Source organism: Macrobrachium rosenbergii, chromosome 10, assembly GCF_040412425.1.
Source record: "Macrobrachium rosenbergii isolate ZJJX-2024 chromosome 10, ASM4041242v1, whole genome shotgun sequence".
In the NCBI taxonomy this organism is placed as follows: domain Eukaryota; kingdom Metazoa; phylum Arthropoda; class Malacostraca; order Decapoda; family Palaemonidae; genus Macrobrachium; species Macrobrachium rosenbergii.
In genome coordinates, this window is record NC_089750.1 from 74699017 (window position 1) to 74720145 (window position 21129).

Consider the following 21129-nt stretch of genomic DNA (forward strand, 5'->3'; position numbering starts at 1 on the left):
TTCATTTCTTTTACTGTACCTCCGTTCTTTGTATCTTTCTTCCATCTGACTTCCACCCTTTCCTAGTAATTGTTTCATAGTGCAACTGCGAGGCTTTCCTCCTGTTACAACTTTAAATAAACCTTTTTACTGTCAATTTCCCTTCCAGCCCTTAATGACCTCATAGGTCCTAGCGCTTGGCCTCTTTCCTAAATTTTACATTCTGTGCTCAGCCTGTTCAACATTGATATTATTAATCGTATTTTTTTTATGTATTTCTACTCTTCCAGATATTTTTTGGTACGTAAAACATTTTTCTATGAATAAAAATCACAGTTTCTAGAGATATGGAGGAACCAAAGCCTCACTTATATAGTTTAATGTCATTGTGGTTTTTAATCCTTCGCTGTTATATAAAAAAGGGGGAGGGGGAGTTTCCTTATACTCGAAGGGGGCGGGAGAGATGTGTTGAATATTTAAGTATATATGGAAACAGCATAATTACATTATTATCATAAAAAACATAAGTAATCGCTCATGTAATATATCTGTCAACACACACACTATATATATATATATATATATATATATATATATATATATATATTATATATATATATATATATATATATATATATTTATAATATAATGTGTGTATTTACCCTTATTGCATTGACAAATGTCAGCAAAAAGTACAGGATTTAAAAAAAAAAATCACAATAATACACTTATTTTACCGTTCCATTATAAAAGTTTATTGTTTCAATATGGGTTGTGTTATTGTTTCTATATTTTTTATTTCTATAGGCCCTACTCTTTCCAACGTTATTCTGCGCTTTCACAGAACCTCGCATCATTAGGCTCCGTCTGAACATGAGTCATTTGAAACCCGCCACGAACAGTAAGTGAACAAGGGCTGCCGGAACCCTGGGTCTAGGCACAGTGGTACTACCAGATAAAGAAACCTTTAACAATATGATGCTAATGACGAAAAACACGTACATATATAGATCTGTTTGTTAATCTTCAAAAACCGCCCTGAAAAAAATAAACGAACAAGGGCTGGCCGTACCCCTGGCTTATAGGCTAAAATTTCTAAATAGTATCAGATGAAGAAACATTTAACAATATCACACCAGTGACGGAAAACGCATTGATTTATAGTCTGTTTACTACTATCGTAAATTCTCACGATGAATAAAGCAGAAATGGCTATGGAATTGTGCGAAAAGCAACCAGCATGGAAGAAAGGTGCTTTCTCTCACCCTCATTCTCCATCATTCACCACCATTCATGACGTAGGATGATATGTCATCTTTGCGCATGCGCAAGTCGGAAGCCGTATACAAGTAAACAAAAATGGCGGCCGCTACCAGAAAGTTTACCGCTGATGGTGAGTTTTACCGCGAAAAGATTCGTGATTGCAGAGTTATTCGACTGTGATTTGTTAAGAGAAAATGTCTTTGTGAATCAGAGAATAAGAATTGTTGTCTTTAATGGAGTAATGGCGTCTGTGCGTGAAATGTGAGGCGAAACGAAATGTCCTATTCCAGCCCTTACATGCGCACAAGCTCGGTGAACTTACGCATGAAATTGCGGCCAATTTTCGATTTTGCGCCGCTTTTAGAAAGGATATCCGTAATCTTTTCGTTACCTCAACGGCCCTCCGTGTTTTCTTTAGCAGTTTTCGTATGAAATTCTATTGTATAGGCTTAGACTCGGTCTGCTTGGCAAACATGCCCTTGATAGGCAAATATTGCGTCCAATTGATCATCTACAGTAAGATCGTTATAATCGTTAGCATCAAAATGCCGGTGAGGTGGTAATGCCGGTGAAGCGTGCCAAATTTACTTATTGCTTGGAAGTATAAAGAAAGTGGTGACGGCAGATTGCATTTAGGCCTATCGAAGGCAAGCCCGGCCGCCATTGCTCGACCGTACGTGTCAGGACACACTGACCGTCTCGGAACTAAACTACATCTGGAAGTAACTTTGCCCAGTATCTTACAGAGTAGGGTGACATGGCTTTTGCAACCCTAATAGGCTTTTCAGATGGAATATAACCTAACCAGACTTACCTTAACCTAACCTAACCTGGCTGGGGGAGGGTGTTTGGACCCCCTCCAGTGATTTTGTGACCCCCTACTCGTTGCTGACGAAACTAGTATAGCTGATGCCATAATAGGTTACTTGACATTGAGACTGGTCCTATTTAGGAGGTTTCTACTGTCAGTGCACCATGTGTTTTTCCTAAAGGACATTTGCAACCTCCCTTTGGCCCTTAGATTCACCCACTTTTCAGACTTTTTCTTCACCACCATTCCAGCCATCTTTGTTCTGTCTTGCTTTCCAGATGCCTCAACTTCTTTTTCACTATCTTCAGCACTGAATGGCCAAAATGCCCCAGTGCTTGGCTTGACAGCTAAAATTTCATAAACCTAACCATTGAGACTGGTCATTATGATGCAAATAATTTAAGGGTTAAAGGTTTTCATCTTTAAACATCTGATCATATTAGCTATTGATTATACTTTTGTACACAACATTTTGTACAGTCAGCTTACAACAAGGATGATAAAATTTAAATACATATACTCTCTTTCCCTGACCTTATTGAGACTATGCACTGCTGCAGAACAAAAGTACAGAAATAATTATTGAAAAATTAAAAAGCATTCATTTGAGACCTCATGTAAAATAATATATAAAATAATAAATAGACTTAGACAATCAGGCAATTATTATAGTGAATATTTTCAAAAGAATGATCAGATAAACCTGGTACCACCTAATGCATATCCATCCTCTTGTTTTACTATCAACTTTGTATTATAAATTTATTAAATTACCTAACGTTCCTTATCCAGACTAATTTGAAAATTATGAAGGCCAGCATCAAACAAAGAGATTTCAGAACACAATTGCATACCCTGCAGTACATCACAAATTACCGTAGTTTAAGAGAAAATAGACACTAAATGGCATTTGCTTCTAATTACACAGAATATTGATGGCTAACTTTTTGTCACCAAACATCACTGGCCTCCCAAGTAATGCAGGTGCCCCAGACATGAACTGAGAAGGAAAATAGTAAATGTCACTTACCCCTAATTGTACAGTAGCATTTGTACACCTATGCTAGCGTAAGTAAGTAGTTCTTTCACTTGAGTACTAATTTATACCATAAATTGTTACTGTCAATTATCCTCAACAATTTCTTTACAGATATTGAGGCACACATACAAGATATCCAGAATCGCAGAGCCAGTTTAGCAAGACCTCAAGTTCCAGAGTTAGACGGCGAAGATGAACGCGTCAGATTGGATGGAGGCGGATACTATGACAGTGACATCTATGACAATGCTAATGGAAACAAATATGAAAATTATGTCGAGTCAATTGGCCTGGATGATCTAGATGTAAGTATATATACTACATAAGAATTTAAGTTTGGTAGTATCTTGCAAGAGTTTGATTGTATTCCCCCAGTAAGCTATCTTAAAGATAAAATTTTGGAATTTGTGACGTGTTTGTTTTGGGGGTTGGATAGATATTTGAATAGTTCATGAAATCTTTGCAAGTTATTAAATTTTAAATGCTTGTTATTTGTTTCAGGATGATGACGATGATGGAGGTACTACTTTGGGGAAGAAAGGTGTTGGTGGCACTTACACCGCACCGAGACTCTTCCTTAATGAGGTGGTAAGTTTCAGTAGATTTTAAGTGTTTGCAATATTGTGAAGTGTAGGTAAAAAAAAAAAATTTGCTCATGAAAATGATTAGGTAGTGGATGTTCATTGTTCACCAGGATTTTATATATATGTAGAAGTATTGTTATTTATTGTATATTGTTTGCAAACCTTTTTTAGGTTTTGTATATTGCTGTATTAGTTTATTGCAGGTCATTTGTATTTATAAAAAAAAAAGCTTGAGTGAATGAACTTACAATCAACCTTTTTGGATAATGATAGAATTACTTTTCAACAGGTTGACAAAGATCATGATCCCATGGCACAGTACAAGAGACCCACCATAGCTGAAAGAGAAGATGAGTATCGAGCACGTCGTCGAATGCAGGTCATTTCTCCAGAGCGTGTAGATCCCTTTGCAGACGGTAGGTCTGGCTATGTTCTTTTGCTTTTATTTTCTGTACGATATTCATGTTAGGACGATGAAGGCAAGATTGCCTGTCATCTCTTGAGTGTGTTGCTTTCTCATGTGGCTGTGGGCAATGCTTGCTCATCCTCAAGGACCAATAAGATTAAAAGTGAAAATGTCACAAACATATGTTAAAGTTTTAACTTTTCATTTCATTCTAAAAGATTTGATTTATTACTAAGAGATTTTGAAACCAATGGTCTCCACTTTGGAAGAATTGCATATTGGCGTGAGGTTGGCCAAGTATTGATGTATGCTTGGACGCATGAATGCTCATTCTTTATATCATTATTAAAAAGGGGAAACCAGTCATAAAATTATTAAACTACTTTTCCATGAATTGTTTACTTATATGTTATTTTTTATGTAAGAACAAACCACCTTTGGAGTTGTCAAGTTACAGTGGAAAGAGTCAGTGTAAGGTGGAGGGTGGGTGTTGGGATGGGAATTGCCATAAATAAGGCAAATAGAAAGTTAAAACACAAAAGGAACCCCAAAGCACATCCACAACTACTACTACTGATGGAGAACCAAGCCAACCAGGATTCACCACCTCTACTAATGTACAATCTGTTTTCTTTCCCCCTGCTGAGTCTACCAGCCGTCTCCTGAGAAGTCTCTTCTGAAAGTTTTGAACACGAGCCTCTCAAATGCCAAGAACTGTTGTGTAAATTTGTTTGGCTGTATTGGTTATCAGATTAGGCCTTGTTGTTAAGAACAACCATAAGTTTCAGATGGAAACACTTCAGAACATGTAATTTCTTTAAAAGATTTCGTGATCAAAATAGTTGTTTTCAGATATTCTGATAGAATGGAAGTAAGCTGCCCTAGAGGGAAGAGAAATTTGTAGATCACTTTCTGTACATGCTTTACATTTTCTTTTTTTATTTATCATTGTTATTTCATGGTAAGCACAACAAAAACCTTCATTTTTACTGTTAGTAGTGTTAGCAATGAACTGTGCAGTATATAGGAATGAGAACAAATAATTGTCATTGTAGTGTTGTTAGACATAGTGTTTCATGGCTGCTAAATTTGTAGTGAAACATACCTGCACCCATATTCTGTTGAAATCATTATAATTACAGCTCTGGTTAGGCATCATAACATGATAGGAGTAGGACCAAACCACAATGTGATGGCTCAATTTCATTTTTCTGGGAACATTTTCATCTTTCAAAAGATGTAGTCAAATGAGATGGTTACTGATGATTTTACTAAGTAACCAGTCACCCATGTACAGATTTTATCCTAGGGATATCTTTCGTGTTCATTTGTTGTTTTGAGGAGGTTTGTCAACACTAGTAATATGTGGTGTGTTTATTTTGTCACGGACATTTTGTAAGAAATTCATCCTAAAAAAATATAACAGACTGTAAAGGAGCAAAACTGGTACCGTATGGCTGTATACAGTTGTTATATAAATCGTTTGTCCTTAAGGAAAGAAGTTTGGTTAGAACTTTCCGTCATTAAGTAGGTTTCGTTGAGTCACGGCATTGAAGCATTTGTAACCCAAAAGAGTTTTTGGTGGGAGGGGGTTTATATTTAAAATATGGGACATTTCATTTGTGATTTGTTAGGGTCAACAATTTCATACTATTGGTAGGTAAATTGTTCTTCAGAAGACATAATCTTGCAAATGAAGGTGGTTACATTTAAGAGGATGAAATCAGGGGAACAATTCGGTGAGTTTAGTTTTAGGGTTAATTTTGAGGGGAAGTGTTTCAAGAAAAGGCCATTTCTCTTCACAAGAACGTCATTATGATGACATGAGTGCAGTATTGTCACCATTAACCATCTCAAGCAATTGTCTTGTTATAAATGGGCCAACCCCTTTGTGTTTTGGGATTTTCTAATTTTAGGTGGTTTCTCTGTCTTTTTCTTAGTGATTACAAAGGGTGCTTACTTTCCAGAAAACATTCAGGAAATAAGCAGAAATGACCTTGACATAAATTTGAGTTAAGATATTGATGATAGGAGCAATTAAGTGTGAGAGAGGCTCCCAGGTAATGCAACAACAGAGACGCAGAAGCACTACGGTAAGAAGTAAACGAAATAGCCTGGCCTAGGTTTCTACAATGGGGCAAAACCAGGTTTGGGCAAGGGACAGGGGACGATTGTCATAATGTGTGTATGATGAGTGTGAAAGGTACTACTGAAAGCCACTAATCACAGAGATTATTTCTAGGGTTTCTTCCTCCTTGACATAAGGGTGCGGCTGCTAGAGTTATCTCCGGCACTACCACGTACGTATGACACCCATGCCCTGGGTCCATGTGTTTAGATTAATATTAAATGTTTTTACATAGTCAGCATTTAGGGTAAAGGTCTTAATCGCTCAGTCAGTATTTGCAGCAGTGGTCCATTGGTATCCACTATAAACCCAGAACAATGATGTTTTACAATTTGATAACATGCTTATGATTTTTGTAAAACTTGTGTATTTAATAATGATGCACTTATAAATTTCTTGACAGTTTTGTTACCACGCCTTTTATTCCTTGTTCTAATGTGCTTGAAATCTTCAGATATATATATGACCCTGTAATTATGTTAAAAATGTGAAGCATATGAAGACATTGATATTGTAACTAGTTGCTTCATTATGTTTATAGAACAAGTAAATAAAGTTGTTTGTGGATGATGTAGGCTATAATATTAGGTGTAGGTATACTCAATTTATCAGTTACCCAAATTGAGCATGCCTGTGCGCACTGTGCACATTATTCTGGTGTTGATCACCTTTGTGATAATAGTTATTATAAATTGATGTTTCCTATGATGTTCAGGTTTACTCATTTAGTTATAGCATGGACTCAGGTGTAGATACCTTTATACTAATACTTCATTAAGATGTTAGTTTGAAGAATCATAAACTGTCAGCACAATGCTCAGTAACTATAGGATAAGTTTTTCAAGTAGTCTCCAGATTATCAAGATGATTAAAAAATACCAAGAGAATTGTAAACTATTGTAAACCACAAGCTTTTATTTTTCTTTTTTCTGTTCTTTTTTGTTTTTGTCTAATTTAGTGGACTTTGATAACTGTAGTCAGTCATACCATGACTGATTAAGTGATAGTTTTGTTTATATTTGTTTTGAAGGTGAAGCAGACTTTTAATATCTCATCTATGTGTTTTGCAGGAGGAAAGACCCCTGACATGAATGCTAGGACATATGCACACATTATTAAGGAATCCAGATTGCAGGGCGAGGAAGCAGTCGTAAGTGTTGCTCTCTTACTTAACTTCACATTTTTAAAGTTTGATTTTGCCCATTGGAAAATTCTTTCCATGTTCCTTATTTATGTATGTTTAATGCATTGGAAAGGTATCAACTTTTCTTTCAAACCATTTATACATGATTCAACTGGAATGTCATTTATTTTGATGAAATATTTTGGTTTGTGAGGCCGAAGAGATTGATTTTGAATGTTTGCTTTACAGATACGGAAGACTATGCAAGAACGAGCCAAGGAAGGAACCCTGCAACCAGTTGTCACAAATGGTGAAGCTCAGAAAGCTGCTCCTAGAAAACGAGGACGATGGGATCAGACAGCAGAGGATACACCTCAAACTAAAAAGAAAGCAACTTGGGAAGCCGAAACCCCTTCAATCGCACGTTGGGATGAGACACCAGGCAGACCAAAGGGGTCTGAGACACCTGGTGCCACACCAGGCCAAAGTACTCGCATGTGGGATGCTACTCCAGGTCATGCTACGCCAGGCCATGAAACTCCTGGACATGAAAAAACGACCCCTTCTGCCCGTCGTAATCGTTGGGACGAAACTCCAAAAACAGATCGTGGAGAAACTCCAGGACATAGCAGTGGGTGGGCTGAAACTCCTCGCACTGACCGTGGAGCTGGAGATTTGATTCAGGAGACTCCCACACCAAGTGCAAGTAAGCGACGTTCAAGATGGGATGAAACGCCTGCAGCACAGACTCCAAGTGCAACACCCTCAGGTGCCATGACTCCCTCAACACCACATACTCCAAGCATGACTCCAGGAATGATGACTCCTGGAGGAATAACCCCTGGAGGCACAACCCCAGTTGGTCCAAAGGCCTTTGGTATGGCTACTCCATCACCAGCCCATGTTAATATGACTCCAGAACAGATTCATGCCTTCCGTTGGGAAAGAGAAATTGATGAAAGAAATCGTCCCATGACAGATGAGGAACTTGACACACTGTTTCCCCCAGGTTATGAAATTTTACCACCACCACAAGGATATGTCCCTATCAGAACTCCAGCACGTAAGTTAATAGCAACACCGACACCAATGATGGGAACACCACAAGGATTCTACATGCCAAAGGAAGGCATGACTCCAAAACATGATGACTCTCAACCGAAAGGCAATTTACCACTTCTGAAGCCAGAGGATGCACAGTACTTTGATAAACTGTTGCAAGATGTTGATGAAGAAAGCCTTAGCCCAGAAGAGCAGAAAGAGCGCAAGATTATGAAACTGCTGCTCAAAATAAAGAATGGAACCCCCCCGATGCGTAAAGCAGCCTTACGCCAAATTACAGACAAAGCACGAGAGTTTGGTGCAGGTCCTTTGTTCAACCAGATATTGCCACTTCTTATGTCCCCAACTTTAGAAGATCAGGAACGTCATCTGTTGGTTAAAGTTATTGATAGGGTATTGTACAAGCTTGATGATTTAGTTCGGCCTTATGTCCATAAGATTTTGGTCGTGATTGAACCATTGCTCATTGATGAAGATTACTATGCACGTGTAGAAGGTAGAGAAATTATTAGTAACCTGGCAAAAGCTGCCGGTTTGGCAACAATGATTTCCACTATGAGACCTGATATTGATAACATTGATGAGTATGTACGTAACACCACTGCTCGTGCTTTTGCTGTGGTAGCCTCTGCTTTGGGTATACCTTCTCTCCTACCATTTTTAAAGGCTGTATGTAAAAGTAAAAAGTCATGGCAAGCTCGTCACACTGGTATAAAGATTGTTCAGCAGATTGCCATCCTTATGGGTTGTGCTATTTTGCCTCATCTCCGATCACTAGTAGAAATTATTGAGCATGGTTTGATTGACGAGCAGCAGAAGGTACGAACCATTACTGCCTTGGCCTTGGCTGCTTTGGCAGAAGCTGCAACTCCTTATGGTATTGAAAGTTTTGATTCAGTGTTGAAGCCTCTGTGGCGTGGTATTCGGCAGCATCGAGGCAAAGGTTTGGCTGCTTTCCTTAAAGCTATTGGTTATCTTATACCACTTATGGATGGTGAATATGCTGATTACTATACAAGGGAAGTGATGTTGATTCTGATTCGAGAGTTTCAGAGTCCTGATGAAGAAATGAAGAAAATTGTATTGAAGGTTGTCAAACAGTGTTGTGCCACAGATGGTGTAGAGCCTGGCTACATAAAGGAAGAAATTTTGCCTCACTTCTTTAAGCATTTCTGGAACCATCGTATGGCACTAGATCGTCGTAACTATCGGCAACTGGTAGATACGACTGTTGAAATTGCCAACAAGGTTGGGGCCTCAGAAATTGTCAACAGGATTGTTGATGACTTGAAGGATGAAAATGAACAATACAGAAAGATGGTCATGGAAACCATAGAGAAAATTATGGCCAACCTTGGTGCAGCAGACATTGATTCAAGACTAGAGGAACAACTTATTGATGGTATACTCTATGCTTTCCAGGAACAGACTACTGAGGATGTTGTCATGCTTAATGGTTTTGGTACTATTATTGTTAATGCTCTAGGTTCTAGAGTAAAAGCTTACCTGCCACAGATTTGTGGTACCATTCTGTGGCGTTTGAACAATAAATCTGCTAAGGTACGTCAACAAGCAGCAGATTTGATATCTCGTATTGCTGTTGTGATGAAAACTTGTCAAGAAGAAAAGCTCATGGGTCATTTAGGAGTTGTCTTGTACGAGTATTTGGGAGAGGAATATCCTGAGGTTCTTGGGTCAATTCTTGGTGCATTGAAAGGCATTGTGAATGTCATTGGAATGCATAAGATGAATCCCCCAATCAAAGACTTGTTGCCACGATTAACTCCAATTCTAAAGAACAGACATGAAAAGGTACAGGAAAATTGCATTGATTTAGTTGGCCGCATTGCTGATCGTGGACCTGAATACGTCAGTCCTCGTGAGTGGATGAGAATTTGCTTTGAACTTCTGGAATTGTTGAAGGCCCACAAGAAAGCTATAAGAAGAGCTACAGTTAACACATTTGGCTACATTGCAAAAGCTATTGGGCCACATGATGTCTTAGCCACTTTACTAAACAACCTTAAAGTTCAAGAGCGTCAGAACAGAGTGTGCACTACTGTTGCCATTGCTATAGTAGCAGAAACCTGTTCACCTTTCACAGTCCTTCCAGGTCTGATGAATGAGTACCGTGTTCCAGAACTGAACGTACAAAATGGTGTGCTAAAATCACTTTCATTCTTGTTTGAGTACATTGGAGAAATGGGAAAGGATTACATCTACGCAGTAACATCTCTTCTCGAAGATGCCCTCATGGACCGAGATTTGGTTCACAGACAGACAGCATGCGCTGCTATCAAACACATGGCTATAGGTGTTTATGGCTTTGGCTGTGAGGATGCACTCATTCATTTACTGAATTATGTATGGCCTAATATATTTGAAACTTCCCCTCATCTTGTACAAGCTTTTATGGACAGCGTTGAAGGATTAAGAGTGGCCTTGGGACCCCAAAAGGTAAGCCATTGCAGTATTCAGGTTTTATGTCTTAAAGTTTTATTGTTAAAAATATCCTTTGCTGTCACTCACTTCGTGTCTCAATAGTGGTTGTCAAGTATCAAAAAGATGAATCTAGAATGGTGTTCTTGAGGCATTAAGTACATTGATATGTTTAACCAAGAATTTGGTACCTTAAGAGATGTGTTTGGATGCAACCAGATTATTATTATTTTTTTTTTTCTTCTTCTTCTTCTTCTCTCCATGGACAAATCATTTTGTAATCTTGTGTTTCTTTTCTGATGAACTTAGAATTTTTATAGCTTTGCCTCATGAACTGGAGTGCTTGTGTCATGTAGTATATGGAGTTTAATCTTTTATTTTTTAACTCCCCATCATGAGAAAATGTTGAGCAGCTATTAGAATTACTCTTGTTTCCCTTCAGGACAAAAGATTTCCTTGAAACCAACTTAGGTATTCAATACCTTGTTAAATAAAAACCAACATATGTGAGCTATTACTTAACTTCAAGTGAAATTGTGCCTTTTACTTGACAACACCAGAATAGTTGTCACCTTTGACTTGGAAATCAAGAGAATGGAAAGTAAATGTAAAATATTTGTCATGGCATAAATATTTTTCAAGAATATCCTGCATGTTGTTATATGCCAAGTATAGTTATACAGTTGGGGAAAGTTGATTTACATACCACAGCTAGGGATGAACTTGTAACAAAATAATGCATAATATTGTCTACCAAATTTATTATGAGCATTTCCGTAAGTATGAAATTTGTGGGCCTGTTATATGATGGTCTTTTATTAGTATAATAGATGCAGGGTGATTCGGAGTCAAGTAATCCTTGTCTTTGTTTTCTCAAGAAAATTTCCATTCATCTTTGTATGTCATAGAATGTTTTAAACTTATTTTTCTCGCTTCTTCCAGATCCTTCAGTATGTTCTTCAAGGACTTTTCCATCCAGCCAGGAAAGTACGTGATGTTTATTGGAAAATCTACAACAATTTATATATTGGAGCTCAAGACGCACTAGTCGCTGGATATCCTCGGATCATGAATATGGGCAATAATGTATATACAAGGGATGAATTGGATGTAATTTTGTAGTCCCTTCTTGTTTGTTGATGAACCTGTTTATTTGATGCTGAAATTAGCTGTTGGTAATTTACAGGATATTTCTGCAGTGAGTATTAAGGTGTCATTTTTCATGTCATTTTTACCACCTTTACTTTTCATATGTGCATTAAAAAACATTCTGATTAGTTCAGGAAGTTTAGTCCTAGAGTTATTGTTAAAGTTCCCTGAAGGTTTCTTTTTGGTTAAAATTGTAAGTTACTGGAACTTTGTTTGCAATATGCTCCTGTTTTGCAGTAATGCCATCTAGAGCAAAGGTCACAGTTTCACACTGGGAGAATTGGAAACTCGAAAGGCATTACAGTAATTCCGGATTCAGTTCTCCTGAGTTCCTTTGAATGTGACCTGAGTATGTTACAAGTACAAATTTGTACAATGGATAAATCATTGAAGTTCCATGAAGAATGTTGTTATAATCAAACCTGTCTATGGTATTTAATGTTCCCCTGATACTGGTTTGAATGTTTTTAATCATTCATTAGGCCAGATGTTTACACGTTTACTTTATTGCGACTGCAGACTGTGTCGGTAGCAATGTTTTGTTGAGGAACATCAGCATGCTGTACAGTAGATCCCAGGATTTAAGTTTTCAATTTTTTTTTCTGTTCCTTGCAGTACATATCACTGGAAACTACATGTGCATTCAATAGTCTCTGCAAGTGTCAGAGCTTGTAGAAACCTACAACTGTTTTTCTTTCTCTTACAGTCATAAGAAATAAGAATTGGATGTATTTTGCAAATTAGGTCATATTTTTCTAAGCAGGTCGGAGCACACTTTGTTTTTTTGTACATGATTTCCTGAATGAGATTTACTTCACCCAACACGTGCGGGGCAATTCTCATCCTTTTTCATCTTGTCTCCAGTGGGGTGTGTGTGTGTGTGTGTGTGTGTGTGGGCATTTTCCCTTAATAAGGGAGGATAATGACTTAGGGTTGGGTGACGGTAGGGTATTGCATAGTGTTGAAGAGTCAAAGTAACAAGGTGAAATATATATATATTACAGTACTGTTAAAAAAATTCTTCTTATAAACAGGTACTTAGGGCGATAGTGGACAAATGGTCTTCTGTGAGTTTCGGAATAACAGTTTTATTTATTCAGTTGGCCATGTTTGGTGTATGATTGTATTTCCTGCACCCGCAGTTATGTCATGTCATCATCATCACATTCATTGTTTCATCATTTTATATATACTTTTATCATTCTTTCTAGATTTTTATTTCATTATTCATAGCATTGTGCTTCCCCATGGCAAGGGAAATAAATATTCATTATACTTGGAGACTTAATATCCTTGTGAGTTAGATTTTCTTTTTTTAAACCTGTTCAAAAGTTATTTGCAGGTATATTGTACAGGAACTTAAGTACATTATGCATTATACTCAGATTATTTGCCTGAACATAACCTAACAGTGTAGCCAATAAAATAAAAAATGAATATTAGTCTAATCTGCAGGCTATTTTGCTTGTGGAAACCAGTTTTTCTTTCAGTGGGCAAGTTCCTGGCGTGACTATCAGGGAGCAGGGAAAGTATAGCAAATAAAGGCCATCTTGACTTCTCATAAAAATATTCACTATTTCAAACTTGAACCAAACGGCTCCAGTGCCAGGTCATCAGACCAAACTTCATAAATCAAACCATGTCAAAGACGTTAGCTCGTTTGAAGAGTTTAACTCGTGTATTTTCATAATTCGCCACTGAGTACACCCATTACAAATGCTTGCATTGTTCAAGACAGAAGTGTTCTTTTGGCAAATGTAGTAGCTCAAGAATGGGACCCCTGTTTTTTGAAATAGAATGTTAGTTACCTTGTGAACTGGTGCAAATTCCCATCCAGTCTTGTTCATTACTGCCAACAAACGGCTCCTCATTTGGTGGTAAATCATATTTCATGTTTCGTAAGAATGTAAGATTACCAGTAACTTAAAGTTAGTTTATGCTGGTGAGTGGTTAGATGTTGCAAACATACGTATTTTTTTATTAAATGTAGGTCTCTATGTATGAAGGAAAGAGACTCTAGTACAAAAATGTAGCCATTGAACAATTCGTGAAAAACTAATGCATAGTGGCACAGATGAGGAAATTTGAAACTTCAGTACTAAAAGAAAACGAGCAAGAATAGCAAAGCCAGAGACAACTACAAATCATACAAAAAGATAGGTTATCATAGTCGCGAAAATTGCTACTGTAGATGGAAAAAAGACTATGGGAACGAAAAAGGTGACGGTAACAAAATCCACCTTACCTTGAGGAAGAGGAACGTAAAAAAAAAAAAATCTTCTGTGCAAAAAGTGTCATCCCACGGTCTGTGACGTTCTACTGTATAAGAACAGAACATAGACGCAAAGGCCCGCATCACAATTGTTCCTGATGGCTCCAAACCTCTGTAACATGGCTAATATTGCTGTCATTTCACCTAATAAATCCATTTTCTTGACCAAACAACGCTTGTTCTCACAACTTGTGTTCAATAAAAATTCCTAGAAAATCCCCTGCGCAGCAAATAAAGCAGTTATCTCAACCAACAGTAAACGCCAAGCTTTGGAAATAAATCAATGATGGTAATTTTGTCAAAAACATAATTTTCAAGTGATCCAAGTATCACATTTATAAAGAACTGCAGTTTTTAGAACAATTTTTTCGATTCATCAAGAATAAACCATCTGAGCCAGCTGTATGGGAATATTTTGAATAGGCGGTGTGGTTAAACCACAAGATTACTGTGAGCGAAGATTATTTAGAAAGTAGTCTGAAACCGTATACTATCACAAGCAGTTAAAAATACCTCTTACGATGTTAATGCCGTCAGTGCACTTTATGTGGTGCACTGTAGGCATTATTATGGGTATAGGGTGTTTGTAGCGTCCCTTCGACCCTTAGCTGTGCAGCACCACCTTTTAGCTTTATACTTTAAACCCCATTCCTACTGTCTTCCTAGCATCTTGCCATTCAAGCTTTGTAACTAGTACTAACCTATGCCCTCTTAGACCGTTGTACGGAACACAATTTATTTTCTAGCTCTTCATCTTGCTGTCCAATCACTCCAACTCCCTCTCTTCACTAAGGAATAATAAGAAAAAGTAAGTATGTAGTGATAGAACAAAGTGTCAGTTATGGGACATTTACAGACTTAACAACATTTTAAGAGTATAAACAACGTTTGGACACGATAAGAAAAACAAAAGATTCGCGTCACAGGTTGTGTAAAACAATTGGTGATAATGAATGAATATATATCTACTGTACATACATTCATTTATTTATGTTTATTTATATAAAACCACAGTAAGTTTATATTATTTATTTATATATACAAGAATGTCGTACCGTAACGTGTCCACCTTCAACGTGTGTGTCACCATCGCTCATCCGCCGTAGTTTGGCAACAACAGAACATCGTCAGCTGTTCGAGGGCGACAAAGGACCTCAGATATTAATTTTTTTTCTTTGTCATAGGTATGTGGAGAGTGCATTTAACCCTCATTACTAACGTGTTTTTGAATGAAGTTTTTATAGGCGCAGATTTTCCCAATGACACGGTAGGCCTAAGAGAGACACAAGACTAGACATAGGCCTGCCTTAAGATTATAGACCTGGGTTACGAATGAGCCATCGTAAACTCAGGCTAGTCTGTGCAGGTGGTTCGGTTATTTCTACATTTTGTAGGACATTTAACGAAGACAGATATCCTTGATGATATTCATTCATTGCTTTGGGCTATTAGGCCTGCACTGACTTACCCTTTTAGTCTCGTGTATCGTAGGCTGTTATGCCCACCCAATACTTAAGGTTTTCGTCCATGCTTATTTTGTTATATTTAAAAATATTGGTTTTCAGGTTTTATTTTCACGTTATTCATCGAATTTGAAATTGATTTTAACGGCAAAACATATTTTTTGAAGCTAGCCTAGGCGTAGGGACGACACCATCCCCTGCATCCCTATGCTAGACTGTATAGAAAATTACAGTAGCTATACTGTAACTATATCTTACAGCTATATAGGCTATTTCCTATGTGTAGACCTACAAGCCAGAGGCTTTTATGTTAATCACACCTCAGATAGTTTCCAGCATGCACTGGAAATATGGCATATTTAAAATGCCCTCTGGTATGTAGGCCTTTATGTAGGAAAAATGCAAATTATCCTGGAATTTTTTCTGTTTTTTGGTCTTTCATATAAGGGAATTTTTATTAGATTTTTGTATAATTCTACAGAAAAGCTCCACAGGACACCGTGTGTGGCACCAGTACCTTGGAGGTGAATGTATAAACTTAAGCAAAAGACTGAAGATTTTTAAAATTATCTTGGCAATTTTCTCATTATCACACCCATACTGCATTATATACACCCTTTTCTGTATTATCCAGTCAAAAATTTATTAATAAACAATATCTCCATGTAGAGCTCTTCTGTCGAATTATTTTTTTTTTTTACCGAACAGTAGATAGAAATGAGAATCAGCTGTTAAAACTGTTCTTTTCAAGATGTTAATCTCTTCTAGCCTTTCAGACGTCGAGTATATGAGAACAAACGTGGAGAACGACGGGGACCAGGCCGGCTCCAACGAGGGCGTCAAAACGATGGACACTTCCGAGTGGTTGGAGGAGATCGGGAAGATGCATATTCATAGAGCGGATATGAATAAGCTTATCATGAATTATCTTGTCATGGGTAAGATGTGTTCGAGAAATAGCGAGAGAGTTATAGTTATCTTGATAGAATAAGGGTAATTATTTGTGTGAAGAGTTTGCTTTGCAATAAAAAAATTATAATTTCCTTCAAGCATAGGAGAATTTTGTTTCCATATTTCATTTTTTGTGTAGATTTGTAGAGATATCTTTTATATACCTTCCGTGGAGTTTATCTAAATTATCCTAAATTCGCGGTATTCCATTGTTAAACTATCATATTGAAATTTGGAATAGTTTATACAAAGAAAACAACTCTTAAACTTGTAAAGGCTCTTTACTTATGAAGTTACGGTATTCCAGTGTGAAGAGAGGCATTTTGTTAATGGAAGTAATAATATTTCAGAGGGATTTAAAGAAGCTGCTGAGAAGTTTTCCATTGAAGCAAATATAAAGCCTCCCATGGACCTGGATCAGCTGGATGAACGCATCCGTATTCGCTCTGCCATTCAAGCCGGCCACTTTCAAGAGGCAATGAGGATGGTAACTGCTCTGCATCCAGAAATTCTTGATGATAACTCTCAGCTTTATTTCCATTTGCAGGTAAGATTTAGTGTTGAGTAAACCTGATGTTCTTCTTACAAAAATACAAACCATTACCTTTTGTATACAGTATGGGTATTTCAATTGAGAACTTCTTTGGTAACAATACCAGGAGAAACTGACAGTCATTTGCATAGTTCAGTACCAACCTTTAGTGATATTCATTGGTAGGGACAGAGCAGTTTTGGTCAGCACAATCTCATGCAGTGACTGCTAATCTTCCATGCATGCTCTCTTAATTTTTTACATGCTCTGTATGTTAATGCAGCCCACTCTCCATGGAGGAATAAGACAAGATTCTGTTGGAAGGGCTGAGAACATGCTGCTGCCCCTTTACATCTTGCCTCTTCATTCATTTTCTCTCTATCACTGTCATGCTCTTGCCCGGGTGTCCTCGCATCCTTCTACAGAGAATGAGAGCTTATGGCTTATATTATTTGCCAGCAATGCTAACAGAGCTCCATTTCATTTTAATGATGTTATTACATGAACTTTACAATTATTAGTTAAGGATAATCCAAGTGATATAAAGTTATATCATATATGATCAAAATAATAATAGTTAATCTGAACAGCTTCCAACAAAAGCTAATTGGCGAAACCAGTAGGAATAAATAGGCAATTATTGCATACTGGTTTAGGGCAAAGCATAAGCAGGTCCTGCTTGGTTAGTGACTATCACCTTCCTTGAAAGACAAGTTCTTATCTTACATAATAGCTGGCCTGCCTTGCAAGTACAGTGCTGTAATAGCTTGTAGTGAGCTATGTTTTTTTTGTTTGAAACATGCGAGTTGTTTTCCAAAAATATTTTGATACCTCAGAGTGGTTCTGAGATTGAAGATAATTAGGTGTACTGTAGTCATTTACAGGATTTTAGGTGGATATATTTATTTTCTGTATTTTGTCATGAGAAGGTCAGGGTGCAAAAAATGAGATCATGGTAATATCAGAGTTGAAGAGCTTGGAAATATTTTAATAGTTTCGGGCATTAGTATGTGGTTATATGATTGTAAATACAATAATTTCCTTATAGTTGCAGTACATTGTTCTGTTTCATTAAAAATTCTCTCCTCTTCCCAACAGCAACAAGTTTTAATTGAGCTGATCCGAGAAGGTCGCGTTGAAGAAGCTGTTGTGTATGCCCAGGACCACTTGGCTGAAAGAGGACAAAGGGATCCAACAATACTGAATGAATTAGAGCGAACCTTAGCTCTTTTGGCATTTGATCAGCCTGACACTTCTCCCTTTGGTGATTTGTTACATCCCTCTCACAGACAGAAGGTTTGTGTAGTTTTCCAACCTTTATGTTTTTGTCTTGTACCATTGTTAATTAGGGCCTTTCCACGGCAGATAAACTTTTCCAGGTGGTTATGGATTTGGGTAAATGTTCTTGTAGGTAACTTCTGTATTTAAGAACTTGTTTAGCTTTACCTTAATCTGTCTTTGGTTTACCATATTTCATAGTTGATGTCAGTAATTTATGAAATTTTTTTGTGTGCAAGGATTCTTTGCCTGGCTGCTATTTTTGTGTATGCAATCTATTTTGAACTCCTTTAGAATGACATGCGCCAACAAAAACACTGTGTTAAATGTCAAGTCCATTAAAGAGGGTTTATAATGGGGTTTGGTGTGGCTGTGCTAAACCGAAATCAGTTCCCAACTTGGAGGTTTAACAATGGACCTTGAAATCAGCTACCTAGAACGATGGAACCTCCAAAATATTCCAGTTGTTCCTTAGGGCTACACCATGCTAAAGGAGTATCTTAAAGAGAACTGCCATGGAAGCTTGAGTAGCTAAAGTAAAGAACTTTATAACATTCCTCAGAAAAATTAAGGAAATGAAGTAAAACTGGAACAGAGTCTTTGACCCTATGAGTACCTCAATACTTCTGAGACCTTTGAAAAGCCTCTCCGAGACTTTCCGAATCCTCCACGTGTGAAGATAAAGCACATCTGGGTGACTGTGAACATTAGGCTCTTTCTGCAGACTCCTCAAGTAGCAAGGACACTTGGTGTGTGTCCATGTCTAAAGTCAAAGAGATCATGAAACCGTACTTGATGAGAATGGTTAGTCATCTGGAAGTTGTCCAGTACTCAGTGCAGCATTCCAAATGGGAAAAGGCATTGAAGTCAAGGTCATCCCAGACCTGCAGAATTATGTCCACCACTAACGCTGCTGGGTTTGGCTGCAGAGAATATAGCAGTGGTGGCCTGGCATTCAACAATGTTGTGAACAGATCCAGGAAGGGTGTTCCATTCATCTCCAAGAGGGTCCTGCAGACTTAATAGTAGAGGCATCATTTGGAGGAGGGATCCGACAGCTCCTTGGACTGTTTGCTCTCACGTTGGGAGTATTTACTTGGAATTAATCATAGAATGATGGTGATGTAATACTACTGTGCACAAATGGAGACATCCACTGCCAGTAGACAAAGGAATTCATGACTGTGTCCCTTCCGGTTTTTGTGCTATCTGACATGACCCTGATATGCATCAACATTATGAGATGGTTACAAATACTTAGAGGCTGAAAAAGATGGCTTGCAGTGCCAGTTGATGTGCTTCCACAGTTCCTTGGGAATTATATACCTTCTGTCTGAAAGTTCAGCAGGCATGGTCCTCTTTCTTCGGTTGAGGTCACATGCACAGGAAATTAGTTTTATGGGATTTTGTTAGACCATGAAATTGGGCTGTTAACAGTAGTTGGTTGGTTAACACAGTCCTTGTAGAAAATCATACTCACATTTTCTTTTTTCATTTTGCAGGTTGCTAGCGAGTTGAATGCAGCAATTTTACGAGCTCAAAATCAGGAAGAAACAACTCCCCTTTTAGCAGAATTGCTTAAACTTTTGCTCTGGGCACAGGATGAACTTAATAAGAAGAAAGTACAATACCCAGTCATGACAGATCTAATTAAAGGCCAATTCGATGAACCTAAATGAACATAGCTTTGATTTAGTAGGATGTTTTCATGCTTAGGTTAACCTTTATGTTTGTCTAGTATTGTCTCGTTACTCATCAAGATTATGCTTAAGCTTGTATGTATGAATGTGTGGCCCTATTGTTCATGAGATTTTATATATGAACAACATTGGAGTAAGAGGAATTCAGGGCACTTTGTGGAGAATTCCTGTTTTGGTTTAGGTTAAGATTTGTATATATAGATTTTATGTAAAGAGATACTCATTTCATTACATACTGTCAAACTAGACTTGCTAAAATTTTACATTGAGACTGAAAAACACAACGATCATGCAGTGTGATGAATAAATTTATCCAGAAGGAAATAGAATCAACATATTTTACACAATAAGGTACAGACTGTTGAACAACAGAATTATCACTGTCATTAGGTTAAGCAAAAAGATTTGAAGGACGTGTTTATGTTAAGTACAGGAAATCATTCGTTGATACCTCTTATGCATGTGACCACTATGCCCTGATTATTGTGTGTATGTTTTTGTATTCTTTTCATTGCAGAATTTACATATGAAAGCTTATGAACTTAAATAGTTTTTTACTTAAGACCTTTTGATAGAGGTATTACCCTTTTTTTCTTGTTTTAAATGTAAATGTAAATTCTGATAGCCACAAAATCAGGGGAGAAGTAGATTTATAAAACCCATCTCCTAGTTTTGCTGACAGTCTGTTCAGTTTATCAGTCCTTTAAGCTATGGTAAAGACTCGCAGAAAAGTAATTATCAAGCACAAAGTCTTTGAAGAAGGCCTGATTAAAAGAGATGTACAATTCCTTTATAAAGTTTCTCAACACAAATGTAAGTTCCAATTTTGGTGGCCTTGTAGGGAAATAGTGCTGTCAGTGCAGTTCACGGGGTGCATTGTAGTCATTACTTAAGGTTCTTCACAGCGTTCCTTCGGCCCCTAGCTGCAACCCCTTTCACTCCTTTTAGTA

General features: G+C 37.5%; 2 protein-coding genes across 5 annotated transcripts; both read left to right on the top strand.

The window, feature by feature from the left end:
• The first annotated feature begins 1241 nt into the window (after positions 1-1241).
• On the top strand, positions 1242-13258 carry Sf3b1 (splicing factor 3b subunit 1). 3 transcript variants are annotated; one of them, XM_067110800.1, is made up of 7 exons: positions 1242-1372; positions 3204-3397; positions 3594-3680; positions 3966-4092; positions 7281-7360; positions 7583-10852; positions 11777-13258. In XM_067110800.1, the coding sequence occupies exons 1-7, from the start codon at positions 1339-1341 to the stop codon at positions 11954-11956; spliced, it is 3972 nt and encodes a 1323-aa protein (XP_066966901.1). In that variant the 5' UTR covers positions 1242-1338; the 3' UTR covers positions 11957-13258. The 3 variants fall into 3 exon arrangements, with proteins under 3 accessions (XP_066966901.1, XP_066966903.1, XP_066966902.1); XM_067110802.1 differs by lacking the exons at positions 1242-1372; positions 3204-3397; positions 3594-3680 and adding an exon at positions 6325-6382 and having other exon boundaries at positions 4032-4092; XM_067110801.1 differs by lacking the exons at positions 1242-1372; positions 3204-3397; positions 3594-3680; positions 3966-4092 and adding an exon at positions 4264-6382.
• Positions 13259-15303: 2045 nt separating this feature from the next.
• Hou (GID complex subunit 8 homolog protein Houki) lies at positions 15304-20726 on the top strand. 2 transcript variants are annotated; one of them, XM_067110803.1, is made up of 5 exons: positions 15304-15439; positions 16495-16656; positions 17020-17216; positions 18300-18497; positions 19982-20726. In XM_067110803.1, exons 2-5 carry the CDS (start codon positions 16506-16508, stop codon positions 20156-20158), a joined length of 723 nt encoding a protein of 240 aa, XP_066966904.1. In that variant the 5' UTR covers positions 15304-15439; positions 16495-16505; the 3' UTR covers positions 20159-20726. The 2 variants fall into 2 exon arrangements, with proteins under 2 accessions (XP_066966904.1, XP_066966905.1); XM_067110804.1 differs by having other exon boundaries at positions 15310-15439; positions 16487-16656.
• The last annotated feature ends 403 nt before the right edge of the window (positions 20727-21129 follow it).

What these genes read in the sequence shown, in the direction of transcription:
- Sf3b1 (XM_067110800.1), top strand. Translation starts at nt 1,339, where the DNA reads ATGGCGGCCGCTACCAGAAAGTTTACCGCTGATG. An exon ending in TGTAGATCCCTTTGCAGACG is followed by an intron (nt 4,093 to 7,280) that starts GTAGGTCTGGCT and finishes TGTGTTTTGCAG; the next exon opens with GAGGAAAGACCCCTGACATG. An exon ending in TGCAGGGCGAGGAAGCAGTC is followed by an intron (nt 7,361 to 7,582) that starts GTAAGTGTTGCT and finishes TTTGCTTTACAG; the next exon opens with ATACGGAAGACTATGCAAGA.
- Hou (XM_067110803.1), top strand. Translation starts at nt 16,506, where the DNA reads ATGAGAACAAACGTGGAGAACGACGGGGACCAGGCCGGCTCCAACGAG. An exon ending in CATGAATTATCTTGTCATGG is followed by an intron (nt 16,657 to 17,019) that starts GTAAGATGTGTT and finishes ATAATATTTCAG; the next exon opens with AGGGATTTAAAGAAGCTGCT. An exon ending in AGCTTTATTTCCATTTGCAG is followed by an intron (nt 17,217 to 18,299) that starts GTAAGATTTAGT and finishes TCTTCCCAACAG; the next exon opens with CAACAAGTTTTAATTGAGCT.